Source organism: Maylandia zebra, linkage group LG11, assembly GCF_041146795.1.
Source record: "Maylandia zebra isolate NMK-2024a linkage group LG11, Mzebra_GT3a, whole genome shotgun sequence".
In the NCBI taxonomy this organism is placed as follows: Eukaryota; Metazoa; Chordata; class Actinopteri; order Cichliformes; family Cichlidae; genus Maylandia; species Maylandia zebra.
Genome location: NC_135177.1, coordinates 14,890,090 through 14,909,751, shown reverse-complemented (window position 1 = coordinate 14,909,751; position 19,662 = coordinate 14,890,090). Strand labels below are relative to the sequence as shown.

The 19,662-nt window shown below is 44.4% G+C and overlaps 1 protein-coding gene across 4 annotated transcripts in view; it reads left to right on the top strand.

Moving 5' to 3' along the window:
- znf516 (zinc finger protein 516) overlaps positions 1 to 19,662 on the top strand; it is a 50,225-nt gene that overhangs the window by 19,447 nt on the left and 11,116 nt on the right. For all 4 annotated transcript variants that reach the window (XM_004566804.5, XM_004566802.6, XM_004566803.6 and 1 more), the window contains exons 2-3: positions 10,286 to 12,519; positions 15,669 to 16,979. In XM_004566804.5, the coding sequence (XP_004566861.3) occupies positions 10,752 to 12,519; positions 15,669 to 16,979 (3,079 nt within the window). In that variant the 5' untranslated portion in view covers positions 10,286 to 10,751. The remainder of the gene's footprint in view (positions 1 to 10,285; positions 12,520 to 15,668; positions 16,980 to 19,662) is intronic.

Here is a 19,662-nt window from a genome sequence, read left to right as displayed (position 1 = left end):
ATGTAGCTTAGCTTTAACTTAGCAGTACACACAACAAAGTGTTTTCATGCACATTTGACTACTCAGTTATTTAAATGTATCAGCTATATATTTACCTATATATTATTATTGTTTGACAGCTTTACATTTACTTTTAAGTTTAAGCAGCTGACGCACACACACACAGATGGATAGAAATGCTACGCCAGTGTGCTCTGCTATGTTTGCCTATCACCTAACATTCAAAGCTGTATAACTGAACTGACCAAAAATAAGTGAAGTTCCTGTGTGAAATGTGCGTAGACTGTAGTCTGGTGCAATTATTGAGAATCTTACTTCCACTATAGTGTAACTCTGACATTGTTAGAAACAACAGTTATGCACCATGTCAGTGGGCATTAATTCAGCAAGCTAGCCATGACTTTATTATGCCTGATATTTTTGTCATATACCATTAAAACAAGCTATATGATAGCTATAATAATTACCTGCGACGCTCCCATCCACAAAAGCAAAAAAAAGTGAGCATGGCATTACTTTTATTCTACGCTCTTATTCGCAAATCCACATACAACTATGTCTTTAAACTTTTTTTGTATTCTACGTAGCAGTTTTTCCAAGGGAAGTAATTGAATTTTGCCCTGAGGTTACTTTGTTTGGAGTTTTGTTAGTTTATTGTGTGTGTGTGTGTGTGTGTGTGTGTGTGTGTGTGTGTGCTTGTACTCTATTTCAGTGTGTGAACACCCCACAACAACAACAACTGGCTGTTTGAGCCCACACACTATTTCTGTAGTAGAGCCATCAGGAGATTTCTGTGGAAACCCTCCCATCCTGTATTACACACACACACACACACACACACACACACACACACACACACACACACACACACACACACACACACACACACACACACACACACACGACTCAAAAACAGATCTGTTGCCCTGTTTGGTTCTCATATGTGCTCTTGACAACTCTTGCAGGATGTGATCTTCAGATTTTGCCCAAAGGTAAAGGTTTGAAAAGAAAAGCACAGCAAGTAACGAAAAAGCAAATAACCAAGCAAATCAGCAGCCAAACAAACTGTATTCAAGCACACACACAAAACCGCCCCACATATTCTGAGAGACACCTAATGCAACACCTCGGCATGGACACCTTTTACGTTTTCCAGCAGAACATTGGACGCTAACACATTTTAAATACTGTGCTGAGGAGGGTGATGTTGAAATTTGAGATAATGTTTGTGGAAACTCTCCAGTCTGAAGTAAAATTTCAGCCTTTCTAAAAAGCTGCAAGGGGAATCATGATAAACACAAGGCCTTTAATAAATCGCATTGCCATAGCTAGCTGGTAAAATAAGCAATAAGTTAGTTAATTGTGATTTTTGTGAGTCGATTACAAAAAGATCTTCTTGGCTGTTGTCTCAGTGATGCTCGGTCTTTGTGCTGTTGTTTGGGCGACTTAGCGCAGGCTCAGAGACGCCCATTAGTATGCAACAGCTTGATCAATACAAAATTTACTCTATCCCTCTCCCACGTTGATTGTGTGCAAGCGACATCTCCACGTGTTTGCACCTGTGCGCAAACTCGCTAACCGCCTGACTATCTCGCCTGAGCAAGCCACAAAATAAAAGGGTTACATCAGAAAGTGTGACAGGGTGGAAGACTGGTGGCCAACTTTGAGGTCGCTGGTCTAATTACACTTCAGAGAGATTGCAGAGGTCGCGCGGGGCTGCGGGCGAGACTGAGGAGAGTGCAGAGGAAGAGGATGAAGAAGGCAGGGAGAGTGGACAGTAGGGAGTGGGGTTAAAAGAGATGGAGAAGTTTCAATTTAACTCTACTGCACGAGTGGCTATAGTGCCTTCGCCACTGTGCTTCTTCATCTTTCTCCCAACCCTAATGCCTTCAGTTTTACCCTGAGACAAAGCATATAAACGAGTTGCATTTGCGGCCTTTCACACAGATCCGAGCAGTAAAGAATGAAACGTCTTATCTTTGATCAAACACTGCTGCGACTCTCTAAATGACTTGTTTGTTTTTGTGTGCAGAACGGTTCTGCTTGAGTGGCCCTAAATGTCTTTCCATGTAAGGGAAAATCAAAAAAGATCCCCTTATATAAGGACATTCTAATCATCCTTACATCCACTCCAGTGCTTTAGGATTAAGACTTGGATTTAGGGGTTGTGGTTAGATTAATGTTGGGCTCGGGGTTAAAGTTAGGTTTAGTGGCTTAGGAACCAACGATTAAAAAACGCAGTCTTGCACAAGAAGTCTTGTCTTTCGCAAGAAACGTGTCTGCTCGTTTTTGAACTTGGAGGTAATTTACGCGAGGGTTATGATGGTTTAGTCTGCGCTGCATGGTGACAGTAGATCCTAGTTTGTGTATGTGTGTGAGGAATGCTGCTGTGGTTTAGGAGAGGGCTAGAGACGGTGTGTGTGTGTGTGTGTGTGTGTGTGTTGAGGGGGGCACTGTGGGCAGGAGCACCCAGGGGTTAACGAGCGGTGTGAGAAAAACAGGCAGAGTTTGAGAAGGAGGGGGAGGGAAATATGCACACACTTATACACACACACAGAGGAAGCCGAAGATGGTTGGGTCCATAAGAGCAGGCAGCGCTTGTTGGCTTTATACTTGTGGGAGCAGGTATCAAACAATGGAAAATGTAGTGTTCTCACAATTCTTGGCAGGGGGGACAAAAGTACTGGCCTTTATCCATTTTCATGTGATACACAAGAAACCCCAAAATATTAATAATAAATAAATAAATTAAAAAAACAGGTGTCTCTTTTGATTGCAGTTGCAGCCACAGTGAATCGTACTGAAAGACAAAAGCCTCCATTGCAGTGTGTTTGGTTAGTGTGTGGGCCTGAGAACTGCACTCTTCTTTTTCCTGACCCGTCCAGTAATCCCACAAGCATGGGTGGGTCACTAAAATGTAACATGACAGTACTGACCCAAACACCTGCCACTTCCTAAACACACACACACACACATGCACGCACGCACACACACACACACACACACACACACACACACACACACACACACACACACACACACACACACACACACACACACAAAGCGCACATACATAAACAGAGACCCAGTGGGATCTTTCTGTCCAAAAGGCCCTTCTCACGCAAATAGAGTAGGCAGACAGGATCCCTTCTCAGTCTATTTATCAGAGAAGGGGGGGTGGCGGCTTGAGGAGAGACAGACAGCATGGACCCCCTCTATTGTTCTGGCTGGGTTTAAGGGATGGGTGGGGGGCGTAGGGATGGGACCAGGGATAGGATGGGAATTGGAGACCCCAACAATGCCACAAAACCCCCCACTGCTCTTCCTGCTTATGAGAATGACCTGCTCTGACAAGAGAAGGAAGAGAGGGAAAACTATAATATCACTCAGCCCACACCGGACCCTGATTGGTCAGAGATCTGGTTATAGATTAGCCCTAAGTGGGATTCAGTTTGGAGTCAGTCAAACTCTGCCAGACCTCGTTCAGAGAACACCAAATTCTTTAGGGGTGGGGTGCAGGATGGCAAAATGGAGGAGGTCAGATCTTGTCATTAGACTATGTTTAATTTGTTAAATACACAATCAGAAGAATCAGGCATGAGTGGGTACAGACAGTCTGAGCCAGAATCAAAACAAGTCATTTAAAACTAGTCATTTGTGGGTATCGCAGCTAGCATTACCAGGAAGAATCCAGCACAAAATGGGACTAAAAGTCTTGAACCCACATCTGGACCACATCCATCTGCAGTTCATCTCTAAAGGAAGTCAATCTCCTGTCTAGCTTTCTCACACACACACACACACACACACACACACACACACACACACACACACACACAAGCATATTTTTGGTTTATGGTGGAGATATGTGAAAAATGTTGCAGGGATGATGACATACATTTCTTAGCAGTGCAGGAATAATGTACACAATTCTGAACATATTTTACTGACACAACATGTTTTTTTTTCTAGAGTGAAGAAAGAAAGTTTTATGTGTGTTTCCTTCTCACAGCTGCTGACAGGATTTTTGGTATATGGCATGTAAGTCAATAAATAGTACTTAACAGCAACTGGAGCAGAGACTGATCTGTGAACCACAAAAAGTTGATTCTTTTTTTGTTTGTTTTTTTTCCCAGCTACGGCATTTTTACCCTAAAAATGCCAGAACTCTGTGTGTGAGTGTGTGTGTGTGTGTGTGTGTGTGTGTTTCTTTTTTTTTTTTTTTTTTTTTTTTTGTGAACATCCTGTAGGTGTGTGTTAGAGATGCCTATCCGGCTGTGGTCTATTTCTCTCTCTTCATCGTGGCACATACAGCAGACCTCTTTGTCTGCCAGTTTAGAGCTGGGTGGGAGGTGAAGAGCAGTTTGTTCATAATGGATTATTGATTGGTCTGAGAATACACTGCGTATGTGTGTGTGTGAGTGTTTAAGACTCCATCGCCTCTGTCCCACTCTGAGCATTGAATGTCTCCACTTTATGAGCAACTGTATAGAGGATAGTAAGTTTATTTGTAAAGTGCTCCCTGTATGTTATGCTCCCTGAAGCTGTGTGCGTGCGTGCGTGTGTGTGTGTGTGTGTGTGTGTGTGTGTGTGTGTGTGTGTGTGTGTGAGTGAGAGAGCCCTTTCTGTATGTGCTGTTAAGCTATCAATGCTGCCTGTATGAAACAGTAGTAAAAGCCAACATTGTGCATATACGGACGTTCAAAAGATGTGTGTGTGTATGGGACATTAAAAGACCCCTCTGTTTTGCTTGTTGATTCCACAGTTCCCCCTGCATGTATTTGTGTGTGTGTGTGTGTGTGTGTGTGTGTGTGTTTATTTTAACAGAAGGTCCACTCTTTATTTTTCTCCCCCTCTGTCTATTTTTTTTTTCATAACCTCAAATGCTGATCTCTGTGCTGCTGTGTGGGAGGGAAACAGATCCCATCTCTGCTGAAGGATGTCCCACATGAGAATGACCTAGAGTCGTTACCAGTGATAAGGTGACAGCGTGAGTGACTGACTGCGTTATGAAAGCCAATCTCCTCAAACCTGGGTATGGGAGATTTGTGCCGTGGACGCCTCTGAGGCGACTGCTGTGATGGAGGCAGAATGGTGGCATTTTCTGTCACAAAAGAGCAAAACGGCGAGGGCGAGCAAACGGTTGCAAAAACTGTGCAGCCAAATGGGAGCATGCCTTTTACTCACATGTTCTCTGCAGGCAGAATATACGGCCTCTAGAGGGTGCTGTTGCAGCTGGTACTCTTAAATAAATTGTGCTTGCCTTGCTACCAGTGGTGGATCTAAATGGATGAAGCTTGGTTTTTACGTCTGCCTTTGCGACGGCACTGCTGTGTGAAAACAAATCTGTAAACAGATCCTCTGCTTGCACAGTTTGACACAGTTTTTGTTTTTTGTTTTTTGAGATTCTCTCCAGATGTGAACCCCGGAAGATCCAGAAACAAAAAAAAAACAAAAAAAACGAGCCAAGCTGCTCTGTAAAGGTTGCGCAGGGTTGGGAAAATGAGAACGGATTTCCTCCTCTTACCGGTTTACAACTGCTAGGGTTTGGCGTTCAGAAGGCAGATCAGCTGAGGTGAACGTGTCAGGAAGGAAGACAGGAAAAGGATTGTTTTTTTTTTTTCTTCTTATTTGATGCAGCAGTCATTATCAGCTGAGTGTGTGAGACTCAAAGGAGGCTTAAGTGTCCGTTAATGGCATGTCTGATATCTGAGTGGCAGTTTTGCCAACTGGGTTTAGACTGATCATTGTGTTTGAGGGCGATCTGTTTCCTGCAAGTAACCAAAAAAAGGTTAAACACTCCAGTTACGAAGTAGCTGAACTAAACACAGTAAACTAGGATCATTTTCCAGCTATGTGCTCTCACCATCTCCAGTCCTATTAATTCCTCCCCTCTTACTGTGCACGAGGTTAATTAGCTGGAGGATGTCAATGGCAGTCACAAAGTGGAATGGGCTCCGTGTCTCAGAGAAAAACTCCTATCCATTTATTGTGCCACGGTGATCTTTAGTAGAGCTTCTATCTCTTTTTGTTTTTGATGACTTTGATGATTGGTCATTTTCTCTGTCTCTCCTGGACTGTTTCTCTCTCCTTAAGCCAATTTGTCTTTTTTTTTTTTCTTCATCCTTTAGCCTCTATGGCGACAAGCCTGCATTGTTTCCCTTCTGGTGGTTAATCTCATTACATTTCAATTGGCACATGTGCTTGTCTGGTGGATGACAGGCTTACAGTTGAATAGTCTCAACCCCTCCCAACCCTCTTGACCCCCAGTCAGCAAGGCCATTTAATAGCAAATAAGATCATTATCCTCTGTTTTTAGCGCCAGAACTGGAAAAAACTACTAAGTACTAATGAGTAACATTAGGCTGGAGACAGAGAGCAGATGGAACAGATTGAGGGGAAACTGAGGTGGATAAATGGCTGTGGGTAGATGGCTTTGTTTTCCTTATTGTCCCTCATCACTTGAATTTCTGTCTGTTACAGTGACAACTGGAGTCTTCTCGTGATAATATTTGGCTCATATAACAGTTTATGAATATCTTCTCTAAGATAGCTACATAAATTAAACACTGCGCCATGGGTCATGGTGTTAAAATAATAAGGGCTTAGCAATTACAGCAGCAAACTGTGGTGCTCTTTCAGGAGGCTGCACAGATGAAATGCAGATCATGAACTTACAGTAGTAATTATTCTACATACAGTGATACTTCTAATGCTTCTGATCTAAATCAGCAGCTATGCTAGCGGCTCTGTGACACTAAATTTAGTGCAGTGCGCTGAAATTCTTAAAATGGCATTGAAATATTGAGCAGGTCTATTGTTATCTAGTTTTCTTTGTATTAGCATGTTAGCATTTGTTGCCACTAAAAACAGAGTGCAGTTTAGACAGATGAGGATTTCATTAGTAATTCATTCATAAACTGACAAACTCTTGTATCAATTCTATGCAAATCCACGACACGACATCAAAGCCCAGTGCATCCAATAGGCCTCAGTCACACAGGCCTAGAGACCTCTCAGCAACCCCCTGTCAACCTCCGTTTGCTAGGAAAAAATGTGTACCTTTTGACCAGCTGCTGTCTGTCACCAGCTAAAATCAGTATCAAAGAGGGTGTGACACCAAAAACCTTGGAGTTGCTTTTGTTTCCATCAAATTGCTGCAGTTTGCATGGACGGTGGCAAACTCCTTGCAAGTGAGCGTAGCAAAAGGTGAAAAATTGCTATTCAAACCTGAAACAGAGAACATTTGACTTCAAATAAAAGTTGTGCTTTAACGCTGCGTCCCGCACGTTTCAAAAGGAACAACTTTTGCGCATGGACTTTTCACAATTTTATTTCTCATTTGGAAAGTAGCTTCCAACTGATTGCAGACTAGTCCGTTTTTCCTTGCAAACGGTTGGTGACCATAGCAACTTGCTAGCAACCAAAGCAATTGCACGGAGGGTTTTCAGTATAGTACAACCTTTTGTTAACTGGTGTTTGCCAAAAGGTTGCCGACCACTATCTAGGCCTGTTTGCCTGGAGCCTTACATACTGAGATCTTTTTAAATTGATAAGCAAAAACTTTGAAAAGGACCACAAAGGTCATATTTGGGGTGGCTGTAGCTCAGGTGGCAGAGCAGGTCAGCCACTAATCAGAAGGTCGGTGGTTCGATCCCAGGCTGCCTCCTGGCTGCATGCCAAATATCCTTGGGCAAGATACTAACCCAGTGTTTGCCTACTGGTGGTGGTCAGAGGGCCCGGTGGCGCCGGCAGCCTCGCCTCTGTCAGTGCGCCCCAGGGCAGCTGTGGCTACAATGTAGCTTGCCATTGCCAGTGTGTGAATGGGTGAATGACTGAATGTAGTGTAAAGCGCTTTGGGGTCCTTAGGGACTAAGTAAAGCGCTATACAAATGCAGGCCATTTACCATATTTAATCGCCTGCATTTGGGTTATGCATGTCACTGCCATCCACAAAGCCATGCCCTTAACACTGTGTATGCTTTTACAGGTTGACAGTTTTCAGTTAAACAGAAATAAATTATGATTAACTGTATTATGTTTAGACAGTTGTCTCGATCTGATACAGTACTTTATTTCAGGGTAATGTGAGGCACAGCTCCACTTATGGCAGCAATGGTACGTCTTCACTATAAATCTTAGCAGACTAAGCTCGCCCAGAGGAAGCATGGTAGCCTACTGAGGCTGATTTCAATAGCATGAATCATTCTTGAGAGATAGATAGCTTTGGTGCAGGGTAGTCATTTTCAGTGCAAGAATTTAAGACACATGATTGTTCTGGTGCTAACTTTCCTCCTCCACCACCTTATACTCTTATGATTATGACCAATTATCCACTTATAATTAGAGCTCGGCAGTAACTCAGCTCACGGGTTCTGACACTTTATGTATAAGCCTGTAATAATGTTGTCAGTCAGATTTCACATAGTTCATGCTTTCAGGCAGGTTTCCCATGGAAATCTTTTCATGCTTGAGAGTTTTGTGATAGTAACTTATGTGATATGTCCGGTTTTATAAAGGAAAATGTTTCCTTGTTTTAAATCAACAGGGCTGCCTTATGCATTGATGTTTTAATGAGCTGACGGTTAGAAAAGAATAAAGATGTGAATGACCTTTAATCAGTATTGTGAAAGAGTGGGACAGCCCATGAGGAAAAACGTCAATATGGTGAAAAGTAGGCACTTTGAACAGTATTCAGGGTACACTATGGCTAATTCAGGTTAGGCCTGGATTTTCGGGATTATTGGTATAAAGAAATGTCGTAGACACAAACAGTTTAAGAAAATCAGTATTTCACCTGTTCATGGAAATACTGTGTATGCAGTCAACACGGAAGTTTCTGTTTGTCTCATCGCTCTCTCTTATCTATCTCTTTCTGTTTGACTCTCTCTCTGACCCCATTCAACTCCAGTCGAGAAATAGAGCAAAGCAAACTGTCTGAAGAGCCACTTCCTGTTGTGTACTTAAGATCCCTGTCATGTGATAGAATCAGTTGAGACGGGTGCATGAGGCCACTGTGGGGAGGGAATATGGTGGCACTGCTGATGTTGCTGATGTGAAAGCGACCCCCCACCACCACCACCACCACCACCACTCCTCCAGCACAACCCCCACCCAACTCCAACCCCGATTGTGTAAAGTGTCGACTCAGCCATTGTGTCAGAGCCCCCACGCTCTCCTCCCACCCACATCCCCACCCGACTCGTGCACAATCACTGCACACACATGCACGTGCATAGTGGCAGCGAACAGTGCAAGATACAGACTCACAGTGTCCTATAGACACACGCGCACACACACACGAACACACACCTAAACCCTGTACATTTTTGTCAGACTGTTCGGTGGGCAAGAAGGTCAAGTGCTTATCACCACAGTGAGCTTTGAGGTCCAAGAAAGGTTAGGAAGCTGCTTTTTGAATAGGGTAGCCATACATACTATGGTATGTATATGAATACATTATACTTGCTAAACTTGTAAACATTGCTATTATGAGAATGGAACTGCATTCATGATAAAATATTCATACCAAAATGCTTACTGTAGGTTGATAGTAACTGTAATAGTTCTATTATGAAACCTTCAAAAGGAAGATTCTGCAGCTGCTTTTTTTTTTTTTTTTTTTTTAAATGTTCTGCTGCAAAAAGTGACAATTAGTCCATCATTTTAAAGTGTGACTTGAAATGAGAGCTATGGATGAGTCATTTGGCTCATTGTGTCTTTTTCTCAGCAGTGCTGTCAGTGACTGCTGACTTTATCTGTTGGGAGTCTATGTACAAAACAAGTCCATTTGCGCAGGGCTGTGCAGCTTTACATGGCTTTGGAGGTACAATTCAGGGACGCACGTGATGGTTATGAAGCAGATTTAACACACAGACAATTATACGTTAGGGCTACATCATAGTAAAAGATGCAAAGACATCTTTCTTTACCTTACACAAGCGTGTGTAGCTTTGTTAGGTTAGTGACTTTATAATTAAGTCAGCACAAAGTAACAAATCATAAACAACATATCAAATGTTATTCCTCGTTGCTTCGTTTTAACATTTCTTCCATCGGAACTCCAACAAGCAGGATAAAGGTTGTTTTTTTTTTGTTTTTTTTAATAAGAATATGTCAGACCCCGAGATCCTTGCATCTGATAAGCCCGGATGTGGCATATACATCTATGGCTGTGTACACAGCCACTACAGTGGCTTGTTGAGGTGGATTTAGAAAACTAAAAGTCTTCTTGAAATGATGCGCTGCAGCTGAACTAACATGCCTTTCTCATTTTTATTCACAGGTGGATAGTATACGTGTGGGTCCCCGCTTAAAGAACGCCCGCCGTTTGGCAGTACCATGAAGACCAGAAGAGTAGCGAATGACCACCTCTGAGGCAGAGACCTTCAGACATGCCACTCCACCGACACAATGACATGAAACTGCGTGAAACTTTCACATTATTTTGACAAAGAGATTGTTTAAATCTCAGTTATTATATGCCGACCTTTTCGACCCTCAGAGAGCAAATGACAAGTAGCTGTTTGTGATTTGAGTCACCGAGGATGGCTATATTGCGTGGCATCCAGTGACTAGACTTCAGCTGCTATATTAGTAGCCTGATCGAATGATTGAAGGCAGATAGTGTTTTCAACGTGCCAACAAGGACGCATCAGACATCTCTAGATGTACAGCTGCAGATAGCAGTAGTTATAAATACTTTTTGAGCTTATGAAAGGCCACCTAGACAGGGTAGTTTAATTCATACCATGAATCCCAGAGACAGTGTGGACGTAATGGAGACTCAGTCAGGAGGTCAGAAGGAGAAGTTGAGCGTAGACAAAGCCAACCCTAAAAATGAGATGGAGGCCGAGGACGACAAAACTCCTGGGAGTTACGACTGCAACATCTGTGGACGCAGCTTTCCTTTCCTTAGCTCTTTGTCGCAGCATATGAGACGCCACACGGGTGCGCGCCCTTACAAATGCCCCTACTGTGACCACAGAGCCTCGCAGAAGGGCAACCTCAAAGTCCACATTCGCAGTCACAAGCTGGGCACGCTGTCTAGCCACCACTCCAATGAGGATGAAGATGGTGCTGCTGAGGAGGAGGAGATGAGGGTTTCAGAGGGTCTCGATGGAGGCACCAGCCCAACCAAGAGCAGCTCTGCCTGTAACCGGATGATAAATGGGGATGGCGGTGAGGAAACCCGTAGGAAAGTCCCTGTGAGGAGCATGAAAAGGGAAAAGTCCGTCACTGAGCAGCGGCCTTACTGTTGCCGTTTGTGCGGCTACGAGGCCCAGCGGGAAGACCAGCTCCTCAGCCACATTGAGAAGGTCCACATAACAGCAGACACAGAAGAGGAGACCGCTGTCAAGGAGGAGGCTGCGACCGAAGCTGACGTCATCCAGCCCCAGAGTGACGGGACCTTCCCTTGTGAGACTTGTGGTCAGGTCTTCTCCCAGTCCTGGTTCTTGAAGTCACATATGAAGAAACACGCGGGGATCCTGGATCACTGCTGTCGCATCTGTGGGAGACGTTTCCGCGAAGCGTGGTTTCTCAAATCTCACATGAAAACACACAACACCAAATCTAGGTCACGGTCAAAAGCAGAGTCAACTGAGCATCCAGCCACCATCAATGATGTAGCCCAGGATCCTGATATTGTTACCGGCTCCGTTACTTCTGTCTACCAAATGTGCTCCAAATGTGGAAACCTGTTTCACAACAGAGAGAGCCTAAGAGCCCACGATAAAGTTCACAGTCTCGGCTATAGCAGGAAGTCCCCGAGCCAAGGGAGGCCCGATGATGATGAGGACTCCCCAGCTGCTAAGAAACGTTTCCTTGACTACTTAAACCTCCAGCCTTTTGAGGGAAAGAACCAGGATGAAGAGGAGGAAAGTGAGGAAAAGATAATAGGTCAAAGAATCCCAGAGCTAGATCCAGTTTGCAGTTACCAGGCCTGGCAGTTAGCCACTAAAGGAAGGGTTGTGGAGCCGGTAGAGTCTAGTTACAAGGCCTCTTGCGGGGCAGGAAGTATCGGAGAGGAAGCCCTAGCCGGTGCTGCTGTGGTTTTTGAAAAGGAGAGCAGCCGTTATGTCCTGCAAGGTCAAGAGAAACGCAGTTCGGGTAGACGCAGCAGCTCCGGTTTGGGAAGCCACACCTCTTCAGGGGACCGGACACCAGACAGCCTCAGTGATTCCGAGTACCGGCCTTCGTCTCGTCAGGACAGAAGGCGCCCATCCCAGTCGCAAGCTTCTTCCTGCAAGTCCAACGAGTGCTTTGAGTGTGGCAAGGTGTTCCGCAGCCGTCACCAGATGATCGTCCACCAGCGGGTTCACAGGAAGGATGGAGGCAGGGCCTCTGTTGGAGACAAGGAAAGAAGCGCAAGAGATGAGCGATGGGGCTCCACCAGTGACCCAGAGTCAGGTTCTCCCAGCTGGCCCAGCACCCCGGGATATGGAGATTCTCCACCAGCTTCCACCCTTGGAGACCAGGCCTCAGAGATGGGTACTGCAAACTCTGGAGAGCTTTCGGGTTAGTAAACAGTATTTTCTATTGGCTTAATCTTGTTTTATTCCCTTTTTATTTGTTTGAAATAACCCTCTTCCATTATAGATGCCACATAATATATAATATACGCAAAGAGCTGAGGATCAATTAATGTGATGATAAGGAGTCTAGTTAAATAAGCTATGACCAACAATTCTATCAAAATATAATGTGAAACATAAGTGTAGAACCATATCTTGAAGGATTTTAGGCTCAGGAGTGATTGTAGTGCTTTTAAAGCCTTGCAGTAAATATCTGCTGATGAAATGTGCTTTGTGAAGCTGCAGCTTCTCAGCTCATCAGCCTTTATAGAGTGGGAAGTAGAGCCACCATGTGGCAAAATGTCCAAGTTACATATTTGTGCACGGCACTCTATAAAAACAGAGTGCCGCTCTTAGATGCCATTATATATGGTCAATAAACTTTAACAGTTGCCGGAAAGTCAGTTTACAACAGTGCCATTATTATGTAATGCAGAACAATGAACGGTTAGCAGTTAAATGAGAGTTTGTGCCTTTCAGCGGCATGTCAACAGAGCAGAGGACATTTTTGGAATGCCTATCATTTTTTTCACCTCCACAACCAATAAACACTGCCAAGCAAAGGGGGGAAAAAAAGGAGAAGAAGAAGAAAGGACACCCATAATCATGGGTTAAAAATGCTAAAGGAGGAATTCCTGCGTTACAGCTCTCTGCTGTTTATCTTTCAAACTTCAGATTTCTGTCTGCACAGCTACGGGACGGCGGATAGCATAGAATTGTTGTGATTGTTTCTTTTCCTCCCTGCTAGTACAGAAATGCAAAAATAGCAGCAGCATTTCTTCAGGCCTGATCGAGCTGTGCGCTATTTCAGGTCTTCCTGTCTCAGGAAACTCCCCTCACCTCCCTCCTGCTTATATGTGTGTGAATATGATTTTTTTTTTCTCTCTCTGATTTGTGTCTTAGCCATGAACACATGTTTGCTTGCTTCCCTTAACACACTGGTATTGTTTATTATATAATAACAAATTATTAGCTTTACTGGGAACATCAAAAAGTCATTGAAGGCAGGCTCGGACTGTTTTTTTTTTTTTTTTTATAGTTGTGCAGCACTGTGAGGAATTCACTCTCTAAAAAGAACAATCTGAGACTGCGCTTGACTGTGTGAGATTGTGTTAGTTATACTAGAAATGCCTAAAATCTCTTTTAAACATTTAAAAAATATTTTTACGTGTGTACAACAGTGATGCAAAATTACAGTTTAGTGTGCACATTGCTTCATCGAGGGAAGGTCAAAGGTAAAATGAAGGTAGCAAACACCGCTGAATCCACCGTTCCAATATCCGAGCAGTGCTATCTAGCTTAGATAACGTCTCTTCATCAGAGATCACTGTCACTGAGGTCAGGTTGGATTTTATACACAGAGGGTGTCAGGATCAGTCTGTTGAAACATTAAATTAACAGTTAGCGATGAAAACGTATTTAGGATTCGGCGATTAACTAATGTGTTTTATTCTCAAGCAGCAAAAGATTTTATTTATCTGGCCATCCATCCTTTTCCTCGTTACCTTTCTTCCTCGTCTGCCTGCTGACTCTTCTAATCTCTAAGGTTACCTCCTGTGACACTTCCACTGTCACTCATCCACTCTCCTTACCACTGAGCCAGCCAAGCAGCCTGATGTTTGAGGGATTGGTTATTTATAGCGTCACTTTCCAGTGAGGGGCCATGCAGGCTGAGAGGACGCTCCTTTCGAGCCACCACACTATTTGTGTTTACTAATACACATATGTTGTGTACTCCACCCTTTATATGATGGCCCCACACCACTGGTTATTAACTGAATAATAAAAGTACTGGTTTGGTAACCAGAAAACATCAGTTGTTCCACTCTAACTGGTAGTCTACCCTGTGCCACGCTTTACCTTTGGCGGGGTCCTGGGCTGTGAGCGCTGGCCAACGTTGCCAACAGGAAGCCAAATGGAAAAACAGATGGCAGATTGCTGGTGCTGTAAAAAAAAAGAGGAGGGATTATGGAGAATACAATAATGTGCTACTTAGAGTATCTGATGTATTTTATCATACATATGAGTCTGCATGTGCGATTACCCTGCCTCTGGCAGTCTTTCATACTGAAAAAGTCTAACTTTAGGATTGTTCTTCCTCACATATATATTTTTTTATTTAAAACCAAATATTGCTACTCATTCTACATCTATTACTAGTGTTTCCATTCAGTTTGATATCATCGCCTCTGTCAGTGCGCCCCAGGGTGGCTGTGGCTACAATGTAGCTTGCCATCACCAGTGTGTGAATGTGTGCGTGAATGGGTGGATGACTGGATATGTAAAGCGCTTTGGGGTCCTTAGGGACTAGTAAAGCGCTATATAAATACAGGCCATTTTACCATTTACCATTTTACCATCATTATTAATGATCTCTGTTCCTGTTGAAAATTTGGACACTTAGGGAAATCCAGTCATAACAATCACATTCACTGTTAGAAACCTGTCAACTGCCACCTTGTGGGGAGTTTATAGAATTGCACCTGCATGGCTTAGCAGCATTGGCTCAGTACATTTAACACATGCAATGTAAAGCAGTGCCAGCATAAGAGCGTGCCAGTAAATAAACCAGTTTTACAGCCCTGTAACACTCCTCATTTGTTTATATGTCAATAAGGAGTTTATTGAACTCTATGGCAATGTTCGATGCTATGTTGTAACTATTTCCATCCATATGGACTATAAAACAGCCCAGCAGTTGCCAAGGAAATGTACATCTCTCTGAAATAATATTCAAATATTTATACATAACCTTCACATGAGTTTTGCATGGTCACAGACTATTACTGAAGAAATACCAAATCTTAATGAAATGTTAAAATGTAATTTTGTTTTGTTTTCTGCTATTCTGTATATTCTTGCATTAGTAGATATAATTGTTTTATTTTAGTATGCATAAAATAAAAAGAGAGGTTTTGGAAAGACTGATCAATGCTGCAGCCTGGTGGACATTTACTAAAACTACATCTAGTCGAACCAACATGAATGTGAAAGAAATGATCCCTGGGTTAACTATTAAGTGTATTAAACTATAATCAACATGACATCCTTTGTAGCCACTGACCTTTTTGTTGTTGTTGCTTTTCCCTACAGATGAGAAGCCTTACATCTGCAGCATGTGTGACTTTGTCGCCACAGATTCACAGGCCTATTTAACTCATGTCCGTGTCCAACATCCACCTGCCTCTAAAGATAGATCCAGCACCATTCCCAGTCCCAGCTCGGACAGAGGAACTCCCAGCAGTAATATCAAACTTAAGAAAGCACTTCTTCATGGAGTAAACAACTCTACATCCCCTCCTGGCTACCGTTCAGCTCAGTCCACTGCACTCGATCCCAGCGTAGCACCTTTGGATCTATGTGTCAGGGCTGAGGGCATCAGGGGTATAGCCTCTTTAGCCTTGGACAAGAAAAGCCTCCCTAGCCACAAGTGCTCCTTCTGCTCTCACTCCACCCGCTACCCCGAGGTGCTCTGGATGCACCAGACTGTGGCTCACCGCATTAATGGCAATAGTTCCAATCTGGCTCCTAAATGGGCTCTTAAAACCAACTCAAAAGGCTCCAAGGACAGTTCGTTATCCTCTAGGAGACGCACAGGACCTCCACCTTTCCTGGAAGGGAAGGAGTGTCAGCCTCTCCCTTCGCTGATGCGCACCCAGCGCACACGGCCTCCAGCGTGCTCTAGCGAGGCTCTAAAAAAGAGCAAGCCAGCCAGTTATTCAGCCACACCATCATCATCTTTTGCTCCCTGTGCCTCTTCCTCAAGGGGCCCCTCTTCTAGCTTGGGCACCCAAGCTGGGAGAGTCCCAGCACGGCCAGGCAGCAGCAACATCAGACCCACGGAGGACCACACTCATCAGTCACGCTTCAGACCCAAAGTGGAAGTGTACCCACGGGGAAGCTCGCTGTCATCCTCCAGCTCCTTGGAGAAGAACACTGGCACCCCTTCACGCCCCTCAGCCCCAACTGCCGGCTCCACTACATCTTCCAGAGCTGACCGCTACTTGTTGCCCCAAGAGGGACTGGGTTTCATGCTGTCTAGCAAACACGGCCTAGCAGAGTACAGTCGAGCTAGGGGCACCCCTCATCAGCAGCTTCCTAATCCTCACAGCCAGGTTCGGGCTAACGCTACGAGGCCCAGCACCATTACCCATAGTTCAACTGCAGGACCCAACTTTGGTGCCTCGCAGGCGAAGGGTGGCGCTTTTCAGAATTCCTCCTGTCCCTCCTCATCCTCTTCTTCATTACCTTCAGAGGCTCGCAGGGAGGTAAAGCAGGAGCCAATTACCGAGACACCAGAGACGCCAAGTGACGTCCTCGGCTTCCTCAAAAACTACAGCCCTCATGAATTTGCTACCATGTACCACCGCTGGGGTGCAGCCAATGCCCTCATGGATCCTACTGGTAGGCATCAATTTATTTATTTTTATGGCTGATTTACTTTTGTTTGTGAAAATTAGCAGTGGCGTAGTCCAAGTTCTGTTTTATTGTGTTTTTATAATGCCAAACATTGGAAAAAAGCTGCACTGCAGAAAGTCCCTCATCATAAGCTCACATCCAAAATGCCCAGAGGGCCTTGGCTTTGCCAAATGTCAGGAGTATGTAGAAGAGTATTTTCCAGTGTCTGAGCAACTTTTTCAGCTGATATGATTAGAAGTGATTAAACCTGACAAGCTATCGAAGAAAAAGACACCAGCAGCCTCAAACATCCAAACTTGTAGAGCAGGCACACATATTTCTCTTTATCTCACACACTTGGCACTCCATCTGGGAGAAAGTGATCGACAGGCAAACACACACACAGTCTGATGAGGTTTTTAATAACGATGGGATCCATTAAACGAGCGCACACGTGTGCTCGCATGTTTGTGAGGCATAATGAAAGTCTTTATCTGAGGCAGCATGTGTGTCCATATGTGCCTGAAAATTTTAGATGCAAAAGGAACGTGTGTTTGTGTGTGTGTGTGTAGCCTCTATTTATTTATTTTTTTGTAATCGTGAAAGACGTGAGAGAACCTTTGCTACTCTCAGGTCTGCGAGGCATGCCTACTCTCCAGCTCCACTCTCCCAGAAAGCTGTCACAAATTGTTTAGGTCACGGCTCTGCCTGACGAGAGACTCGCACAGATGCGAATGGAGGGAGGAAAAACAGAGAGAGGGAACAGAAGAGGCAAAGAGAGCGATGAGACAGAATAATTACCCCACCAGCTGCTTTGGAAATGGTCATTACCGAACATCCGTATTATTTGCCCATTTTCAGTTGTGTCTCTGAGGTCAAGTGGGGCTGTGTGGAGCCAGGGGTCAAAGACAACAGCCCCAGAGCAGACGCATGACATCGCTGTCACCCGTCCAGGCGCATATCGTCACGATCTGCCTTAGCCCTTTGAGTCACATGCGATAAAGTGACCTTTTTTGAGCAACTGAGTCTTTCTCCCTTTCTCTCTGTAATATGTGCACGAGTGTGCGCGTGTCTGCTTGTGTTTTCCGTCCAGCTCTGTCTTGTCTTTCATTAGTGCGTCAGTGAGAAGGGCTGGCGGCCCAGAGTAGAAGTAGAGTATCCAGAGGCCAGCAGTCGGGCTGCCAGAGACACTCTCTGTCACCTCTTCCGCATCCCTGTCCTCCTTGTTCCCGCAGCTGCCCCCCCCCACATCCCTCCCTCTCTGCCTACACACATACACAAATGTACCAGAGTTATGGGCACTTCCCAGGTATATGCCAGGCCTTAAGCTTATGGTGTTTATGCGTCCTCAGTGAAAGCACCCCTGAATCTCCGGGCCTCTTTTTTGTCAACGAGAGAGGTCCGAGGCAAGCACGCATGTGTGTTGTCATTAAGTAGACCATCCTTAAATGTCTCTCGTCCTCGTGCTGCCCCTGCATTTACATGCAACGCAGGGGGGAAAAGAAAAATCCGGCACGAGTGACGTGTCTTTGCTGCATAGCTGTCGAAATTATGAACACAGAGCGGGTTTTATGGTGAATTCCTGCTCTTTTTAACCACTTTTTAGTATGCATTCCATCTGGTTTACAAAGCACAGGCGGGCTTCTTGTCCCCTTAACAATTAATTTCCCGGTGGCGTTTTTCTTATACTGCCTCGTTATAGCTTTAGAGCTCTCATTAGATGTGGCGAGATAAAAGTTGATTGATTTTCCCGTGCTTTCCTTTTGTTGTAAATCAATTTTAAAGTAAAATCCATGTAGCGTTAAAGGCGTCGGTGAGTTCTCTGTTTAATTTTGTTTACCTAAAAGTTTCGCAGATTCTTCTCGCAGGATGTGTGCTAAAGTAGCATAGTGAACTTTGTGATTTGTGACGTCAAAGTTAATCGGTTCTTTTCCGGCAGTATAAAATTTACAAGTTCGTCCTGTTGACCCGCATTAAGCTGGCATGGCAAATTGATGGTTTTTGTCTAAATGTTTAGTTATTGAAAATAACTGCGTAAAAGCAGGACGTAACAAAAAGGCTGAAGCCAGGGAGTGTCCGTTTAGTCATGTGCCATCAAGGAAAACTGACTTACGAGCTTTGAGCGTGTGTTATCAACAAGTTGATTTCTTTTCGCGTTTTAAGGACATGAACATGTAAAGGTGAGCGGTGCATGTAATGTCGCAGTTGTTGCATTATTATGTGTGTGTCTAAATGATGCCAGTGTGTGCCACAGCCCGTGCTTCACTTTCCTCCCTTGGCCCAAGCGCGCATATATACAACTCTTATAACTCATACACATGCCAACACACACATGCGCACACACACACATACCTGACATGTGACACACGGGCAGCGGAGCGGGCACATCACAGCCGGGGCGTTTTAATTGCCTGTAATTTATGCGGTGTGTGTGCACGCTTTGTGTGTCTGGCTGTCAGCCTCTGAGATGATGCTGTGTGACAGCTGCAGTCCAGCCCCTGGAGCTAGCCGCTCATAATGAAACATTAGACATACTAATGATGCCTGCGCGAGTCCACTACTGATGCTACCTACCTCCACCGCTCCAGCCAGGCTCTGCGCTTTATGTACACCCACTCACTTTCTGCCTGAATCCGACCTTTACGTCTTTAGACAAGCTGTGGAAAAACTGCCACGTGAAAATGTCTTC